Below are 8,597 nucleotides of genomic sequence, written 5' to 3' on the forward strand. Positions count from 1 at the left end.
GTGAAGTCCTGCCATCTGGGCTGAACTAGTGAAATTCAGTGGTCACTTATGCGTATGCTTATTGGACAGTGCAGATATTGACTGGTTCAAGTGCTGCAGAAAGCTCCTTTAGAACTCTAGTAAGCAAAGCTAATTGGAAGTCTTTGAAAACTCATCGTGGTGAACACATGGTTTGGTCCTCGTGAGCTTCCGAGATAGTCCCTGCATTACTCTAAGTGTTCTGCAACTGAAATAAAATCCCAACCTCCAGGTCGCTATTCTTAGGTCTTCCGATGAGTCATGGCTTTTCTAGGCCAAGTTTTCAGGTCCCTCCCCCTCCTTCGGTGTCCTACTCCAGGAACGGCAGTTGAATGTTGGAGCTGGGTGTCTGTGTTTGAATGTCTAGTAATGGTGTCCTAAGAATTTTTCTATTCAGACTCAAGCCGGGTATTCCCAAGCCAGGGCTCTGGTACTGCTGTGGTGTTCTGCCTGTGTGGGACTGCAGTGTTAAGTTCACATGCTGCTGACCTAGTGCTGATGGTGGTTCTCGCCAGCACAGCATCTGTATCTTTAAGTCTTTCTAGAAATTCTAACGTGCAACCAGATTTGAGAATTACTGGTCTCCGGACAACCTGTGCTGGTCTGGCCATACCTGTCCCCTCTGGAGGCCAGTGCCCAGCCCTTCTCAGTCAGATGGCCAGCCCAGGGATGGGGCTGTGACCTTGACCCGGTTAAATCACCCTGACTCTGCTTCTTTGCCAGGCAGCCATAGTTTGGCACTGTCAATGTTAACCAGCGATGGAGACTGGTGTGTCTCTGAGATATTATTCTCTTCTTTTAAAAGATCTCTTTATTTATGCATAAAGAACTGGGGTACAGGCCAGAGGTGCAGGGGCGGTAAGAGGATTCACCAAAGTCAGAGTGGGGAGCAGAATAGGCCGACTAACTGACGAAATACACTGCTGAGAGGAGCAGCGGGCTGGTCAGGAGAGGTCTGCCCTCTGGGGCAGGGATCGAACTTACACTGAAGCGGCTGTCAGCTTGCAGTGCTGCGTCCTAACCCCTTGCACCAACAGGGAGCGCCGAGATACTCTCTTTAGAGTGATGGAAAGGTTTGTCTGGTGGAAGTGAGAGGCCACAGTTAGCACACAGGTGAAGGTCTAGATCCGCCGCATACACTTAACATGTGTACATACACGTAAGCACACGTTAGGCCCTCAGATTCCCAGCTTCATTTCTATTACATTTGTGTGACCTTAGCGAGACCCACTTTTTCTCCCTCCTGAGGACTTGTGGGGAGGAAACAGAGTAGCTTGGATAATAAGCTCTGTCTTTTTCACTCTCAGATGATTTTCCTTTCACTTCCTTACTTCCTGCTTTTGTTCAACTTTCCCTTTGAGTCATGTTTCTCACAGCCCATCATGGTTTGAGGGAACTTTCCATGGCTCCCCCCCCCCCCCCCCCCTTTTCATTCCCCATCTTTCTCCATGTCAGCAAAAGGGCTGCCTGTATTTTCACAGGTGGAGCCGGGGTTTCGTACACAGACCCTCGTGGCCCTGGCTGGCCTCTGAATAAAGCCTGGGAGTTTTAGTGCATGTCGATCAGTTCTTACAGCTGGGCCACAGTCTCTTCTTGGTGACACAGGAACAGAGCAGGTATACAGTTGGCATTAGGGTGAGTGCAGAGGCGAATCTTATTTCCTTAAAGAATTAAAATCTGAAGTTTTTGCTAATTCCCTTCTTGTTTTGTTTTGTCTTTCTAGTAACAATTGCTCTGACATTTTACCATGAGGGAAATAGTCCTTTGCTTTTGTTGATTTAGTAGTGACCAGATTGTTAACACCCAAGATAATGTAGCCATAGAAAGACTTGAAAAGAATTTTTTTAAGTCAGAATAACAAGTTTATTATAATACACATAAAAATGTCTGTCATAAACTTAAATTATGCCATTCCCTGCTATGACTCCCATAACTCATCTTGTGCTGATTTTTTTTTTTTTTTTTTTTTTGCTTACTTTGGATTTTTCTCAAAGTGATTCCTTTCTTAATGGGATAAAAAATCATTTGAGTAAGCCTCTAGACCATCAGTATCTAATTCTGTTATCTTTAAAAATAAAGTCAAAGTAATATAAAATAAGGTAAATTATTCATTTCAAGGCTCCCTAAGGCACCTTATCAAAACAGTAGGAAATACCTGATTTGTGTAGCTTTTCTCTTTGGTTTAGCATTAAAGATAGAATATAACACTGTTACAGAATATATAAGGAATTTGGTCCTTTCTGGGAGAGTGTCTAATATTCTTTGTTCTTTGTGGTGTGTGTGTGTGAGAGAGAGAGAAATGGGATGCAGGGGGTGAAAGGACTCACCAGAGACAGATTGGGGAGCAGAACAGGCAGACCCACTGAAGGGGAGCAGTGGGCGAAACAGGACAGGTCGTCTGCACCATGTGGGTTAGCTCCTGGCCGGGGACTGACTCGGGCCCTGGGGTGATAATGCTGAGACTATCCCCTAGGCCACCATGGAGGCCTCCCCCTGTTTTAATATTCTTTAGAGAGAATTGTGAGTTCATCTGCAAGTGTTAATAAAGGGGGAGTGGTTTGGGGGAGTCTGCCCCTCCATACTGCCCCTACCCGAGCTCGGTTTACTTTCCTCGCTTGCTCTGGGTTTTGAGCTGCCTCTCTGCTCCCACAGGGGACGCCCGTGTTCGTGCATGCCGGCCCCTTCGCCAACATCGCCCATGGCAACTCCTCCGTGCTGGCTGACAAAATTGCCTTAAAATTGGTTGGTGAAGAAGGATTTGTAGGTGAGTCATTTTTTCTCCCCACCTTACCTGTAGTATAGTATTGAAGCAGTGTAAAAGCTGATGACTGGAATAGCGTGGTATCCATGCTTACCGGAGATATACTTCCGAAGGCCCACTTGCGTGGTGGGCTGAGGGTTGGTGAAGTCCTGCCATCTGGGCTGAACTAGTGAAATGATGTGGCTGAACCCTAGATTTTCGTGTCTGTTTCTCAGATTGAATAGAAACTGACACTTGCTGGCTGAATAACACATTTTAATGACCTGAACCTCAATTTTCTCATCTTTAAAATGGTGATAACAATATTATGACAAGGTGTAGAGTGATTGTGAAATCAAAATGAGACTGTTCATTCAGCCAGTGTTGAATGAGAACCTCTGTCAAGATGTGTCTGTCAGAGCTGGGGATACACGGTGAGCAAGACAGACCCTGTGGAGTACACAAAGGGGTGGATAATTTCCCTTACTGTTAGCGTTATCGGCAGTACCAACACTGTTAGTATTCTGAAATTAAATCAGTGTGGGGGACCTTGACCAGCAAGACCGAGGATTGGGGTCCCAGGGTCGACGAAAGGAGAAGGCAGAGAGTCGATCGATCGTGCAGCAGAGAGAGAGAGAGCTTTATGGTGTCGCACAGCTATATATATATATATATGCATACAAAGAGGGCGGTGCAGTTAGTGCCGGTGGGGGGTGGTCTCGATGGTTTGATGTCTCAAAGGCCAGTGGGGTTGAGGGGAGGGGGCCGTCGTCATCTTAAGGGAGTCTACACTTATCTCAGGAGCCAGAGATAAAACCTTTCTCAGGTGCAGGAACTTGCTGAGCTCCGAGGGAGAAAGGAGTGGGAGAAGGGATTCGGGTGTGCTGTTTTCTCAACCGGGATATTTACCCTAAGTTCAATCAAGTGTTGTTTTGTGCATAGGAGGCAAGGTCCTGGTCTTGGTCCCCAACAAATCAGTTTGCTCTTCCTCAAGACTGAACGTGTTTCTGTGGCCCACCCAAGAGGCCCGGGCATCTGAGTGGCAGCATCTCAAACTTCCTGTCACTTTCAGCCTCTCCTGCTTCCCTGGCTCTTGTTGGGTGTTTTGGCCAGAAAGAGAGGAGGGGGCCCTGCCATTGGTTGGTCAGTGCTGGCCTGCACCCACAATGTTAGGGCTGTGAGAAAACAAGGGACAGAGAAACACACATTTGTGGAAAGGTGTGAGAGGTATCGGCCAGGTGCTCACTTGTCCCGTGTGTGACTCCCACTCAGCACACACGTGTCTGTGATCGAGCCCAACAGAACTTCTTTCACACGCGGGCAGCCTTCTGCCAAACTCAGAAATAAGTTATTGGGTTATTTTTTAAGACTTATTTATTAATGCATACTGAACTGGGGCACGGCCAGACGTGCTGGGGCGGTGAGAGGCTTCACCAGAGACAGAGTGAGGATCAGAACAGGCAGATCGACAAAGTACACTGCTGAGGGGAGCAGCGGGCGGGTCGGGAGAGGTCTGCCGCGCCATGTGGGTCACCTCCCTGGCCGGGGATCAAACTCGTGCTGCATTGGCTTTGGAGAGCTTCATATGCGGTGCTTTAACCCACTGCACCACCAGGGAGAGCCCAGAAACAAGTTATTTTACTTAGAAAATAGTAAAGTTCCTGCAGAACTTCGGTCTGCAAGAGAACACTGCCTGCGCTCTTAGCATCAGCCCAAGCTCACTCGGAGTTACTGAGTCAGAGGCAATCCTTGTAGATGTGCTGTCGGGACCAGAGGATTTGTGCGGCCGCTCCACGATGGTGGCACAGCGCTGTGTTGTCAGCTGCTGTGTTGCTAGCCCGGCGTGAGTGCTGGGCGTGCTGCCTAAATGGCTTCGCGGCCGTCGATCACGGCTTAATTGTAGCGCTAATGGACAAGGCCAGGTAAGGGCAGGCTCTGGAAGCGGGATGATGATGTGAAGTGGTCTCTGCATCAGCTCTGCGAATAAGTTTCCAAAAGAATGCACGTGTGTATGTGCTGACAGCGCTCTGCCTCCACACCACTCCTGCCTTAGTCAAATGCATATTTATAGACTGGTATCATGGGTGACTATCTTCAAAGGTGAATGCTGGTGATGTCAGTCGACCTGCTAGCTCTCTGCATGACTTTGGAGAAGCTATCAGCCTCTCTGAGCATTCTTGAATATGCATTCTCACCTGAAAAATGAGAAGTGGATGAGATGAAGCTTGTCTGTGGTTGGGCTGCCAGGGACCCAGAGTGAGAAGACGTGGTCGAGGGGTCCTAACTGGTGAATAATCTAATAACCGCGCTAGGGCTCAGTGTCCTCCTTTGATACACACCAATATTCCAGTGTTTTAATAAGTGATGTTTGGTTCGGCAACACATATACCAGTGTTTCAATTCATAGTATCAATGCGAAAATGCCTGGTAAACTCTAGAGAGCCCTGCCAGTGTCAGGGAGAAGGCTAGTGATTCCGATGATCCTCTAAGGCTGTAAGTGGGGAGAGTTTAGTAACTGCGAAATCTGACCATTCCCGGGGGGTTCAAGGGTTTGCTCTAGAATGAAGAGTATCTGCCTGAATGAAGAATGAAGAATAGAATAGAATGAAGAATAGAATGAAGTTGTATGACCTGACAGAAATTAATTCTTCTGTGCCTCAATGTCCTTATTATAACAGGGCTTTTTTTTTTTTTTTTAAGATTTATTTATTTATGCACACAGATGGGGTACAGGCCAGAGGTGCAGGGGCGGTGAGAGGATTCACCAGAGACAGAGTGGGGGGTAGAACAGGCCGATTGACAAGGTACACTACTGAGAGGAGCAGTGGGCGGGTCAGGAGAGGTCTGCCCCACCATGTGGTCACCTCCGTGGCAGGCGGGGATCGAACTCATGCTAAAGTGGCTTTAGTTTCTTAGTGCTGTGCTTTAACCTGCTGCGCCACCAGGGAGGGCCCATAACAGGATTTTTAATGGCATTTGCTGCATGGGTTCAAAATGAGGATTCAGTGAGACTCTTGGGCAGGTCTTGGCATGGCATTTAACATGGTAAAACGTGGCCACTCCTTGTTGTCATTGTTGCTGAAAGAAAAGTGAAGAATAAATTTACTTTTTATTTCATGTACTTATATTCGGGTGCTATCTTTTTAGGATGTATTCATGCATACAGGAGCTGGGGGGCAGGCCATAGGTATGTGGGGAAGGATGAGAGACCAGAGACAGAGTGGGGAGCAGAACAGGACTGACTGCAGCACACTGCTGAGGGGGGCAGGGGGAGACAGGAGCAGTCTGCTGCGCCCTGCGGGTCACTCCCTGGGCAGGGATCAGACTCTGCTGTGGCTGCCTGTAGCTTCACAGTGCTGTGCTTTAACCTCTGCGCCACCAGGGAGGGCCTGTTAGGGTGATTGTATTTCCGATGGTATTAAAATTCATATAATGTAAATTTTGCTACTCACTCAGTAGTGAATACATTCAAATTTTAGGACCACGTCCTCCAAAACGCTTTCATCTCACGGAGTTGTGGTTCCGCATCGGTGAGCATCTCTCCACTCCCCAGCCCCCAGTCCCTGTCTTTGAGGCTGACATTCTAGACACCTGGACTCAGTGTTTGTCCTGCTGTGACTGCTTGTTTCACTCTGCATAGTAGCCTCAAGGTCCTCCGTGTTGTAGCTAGTGTCGCGTTGCTGTGCTTTTTAAGGCTGAATCAGCCTCTGTCGTACCTGTCCCAGTCACGTGTGCAGAGGCCACGCTCCAGGCGTGTAACACGTCACAGCAGAGGTGCACGTGATCATGCACAGACCCAGGACGGGAGCTCCCAGCACTAGACCCTCACAAGGGGCTGTGTTCCTCCCCGCCCTTGGAAGGAATCCCTGCTAGGCCGGTACCACACCCTATTTTATATCTGGGCCCTTTAAAATACTTTTTAAAAGATTCCTCCTGTCACTCTCAGTCATAAGAATACTTCCATGGGAAACCCATGGGGATTACAACTGAGATGGAAAAATGCACAAAATGATATCAAAATAAACTATTGTATTATTTAAAAAAAATAAAAGTACCAATTATGTCTAACCTTATTTTGATTGGACATTTCAATGCATTTAAATGCAAGCTTCTCTGCCTACCGGTCAGTCGTGGCCGTTTCTGCTGACAGCGGGGAGGGGAGGCGAGGTGATGTCTCCTGTCGCCCCTCCTTGCACCTCCTTGCACCCCAGCACCTATGGCCCCACAGGGCTGAGGTTTGTGCTTCCAGGCTGGGCGGGAGCCCTCTGCACAGTATTCCTGGTAGACAGTCCTGCTGCTGGTCTCTCGCCTTGTCAGGCCACAGGCTGACCTGTGGCCGGCTGTCCATGGGCACATTTTTCTGCCTCTCACCCCACCCTCCGTCCAGTGGCCACGGGGTGTGGTTTTCAGCCTGCATAGGCTTTCTATACCCCCGCACACTGCACCCCTGAGGCAGGAACACTGCCACGCTTTTCTAGGTGTTCTCCCAAAGCCTCACCAAGCTGAGCCAGGGGCACAGCCCGGGAACCTTCCAGAGGAGGGAGGAGCAGGATCCCGCACAGGGTTGACATGGATTCTGACCATGTCGACCCATGTGAAACCATGGGTGGCCGTTCGGCTAAGGTATGCAAGACCTACTTTCAGACAACCTCTGCAGATCACCCTCCAGCATGTAAGCACGTAAAATAATTAAAGATACAAGATCGAAAAGCAAAGAACAGGTTTGGGCCAAATCGCTCTCAGCTTAGAAGCTGTATAAACACCAGGGACTACCGATGGACAAGAAAAGGACAAATAGAAAGATGGGCAAACGATTTGAAAACGTAATTGACAGAAAAAACAATCCGACGGAACTGCAGGGTAAACTGAAAATGAGCACGTGATCTAGAAATTTGCTGCTAGGAATGCAATCGAAAATACATTTAAGTCCTTTGAAATATATAATACACATGGGAACGCACTTACTGAGCTTCTGTTCTCTGTCAGCTGATACGTGTGGTAGGATCTGGGACTCCAGGGTAGGACGAGGGTCTTAGCCTCCAGTAATTCATAGCGTGGGTGAGAGGGAAGCGGGTAACAGCACAGGAGTGGCTTGAACCGTGCGCTTGCGAGGCTGAGCGTCGTGTTGATGGAGACCCTCGAGGGGGGGAGCTTCCCTGGGCTGTTTCCTGGCTGCTGGCTTTGGTGAGGCATAGTCAGCCTGACTTTCGTGCTCTCCCCAACACATCGATTGCATTTCGCCCATTCTCAGGTAATTAATCCAAGATAATGGAATCAATATTCCATTTAGACTGAAAACAGAGTAATGATGATTTACTTAAGTGCATGAATTTGTCAGGCTAGAGCAAACACTGAATGAAAATTGGGGGGCACGGGCTGTGGTCACCGTGAGCTCCAGTCCTGTTTTTCTGGTCCACTGTCCTCTTGCAGGTCCACTTATCTGCATTGCTGCTGTCAAGGCAAACAGGTCTTTGGTAGCAAGCCATAACCATGTGTTACTTTGAAACAGGAGAGAAAGGAAAGCTCTAGGCAGTGCTAGGTTTTACATAATTATCTCACACTGAAACTGGACGTGAGAATTCCAAACCTCTACTTGAGCCTGGGTTTTCTTTACATGTTTTCTGTTCTCTTACATCAGTCTGGACATCAGTCTGGATTCCAGTTTCGAATGATGGCCTCCCCCTTACTCTAAGAGGAAGCATGAGCTTACACAGCTTTTTTTTTTTTTTAAGACTTATTTATTTATGCATACAGAACTGGGGTACAGGCGCATTGAGAGGGTTCACCAGAGACAGAGTGGGGAGCAGAACAGGCAAAGTACACTGCTGAGGGGAGCAGC

The 8,597-nt window shown here is 48.2% G+C and overlaps 1 protein-coding gene across 2 annotated transcripts in view; it reads left to right on the forward strand.

Annotated features, from left to right (window-relative positions):
- Positions 1–8,597, forward strand: part of MTHFD1L (methylenetetrahydrofolate dehydrogenase (NADP+ dependent) 1-like) — a 138,766-nt gene that overhangs the window by 50,173 nt on the left and 79,996 nt on the right. For both annotated transcript variants that reach the window (XM_012721984.1, XM_012721977.1), the window contains exon 14: positions 2,671–2,782. In XM_012721984.1, coding sequence (XP_012577438.1) covers positions 2,671–2,782 — 112 coding nt within the window. The remainder of the gene's footprint in view (positions 1–2,670; positions 2,783–8,597) is intronic.

The sequence above is a fragment of the Condylura cristata genome, unplaced genomic scaffold (genome assembly GCF_000260355.1).
Source record: "Condylura cristata isolate star-nosed mole 26May11 unplaced genomic scaffold, ConCri1.0 scaffold00001, whole genome shotgun sequence".
NCBI lineage: Eukaryota > Metazoa > Chordata > Mammalia > Eulipotyphla > Talpidae > Condylura > Condylura cristata.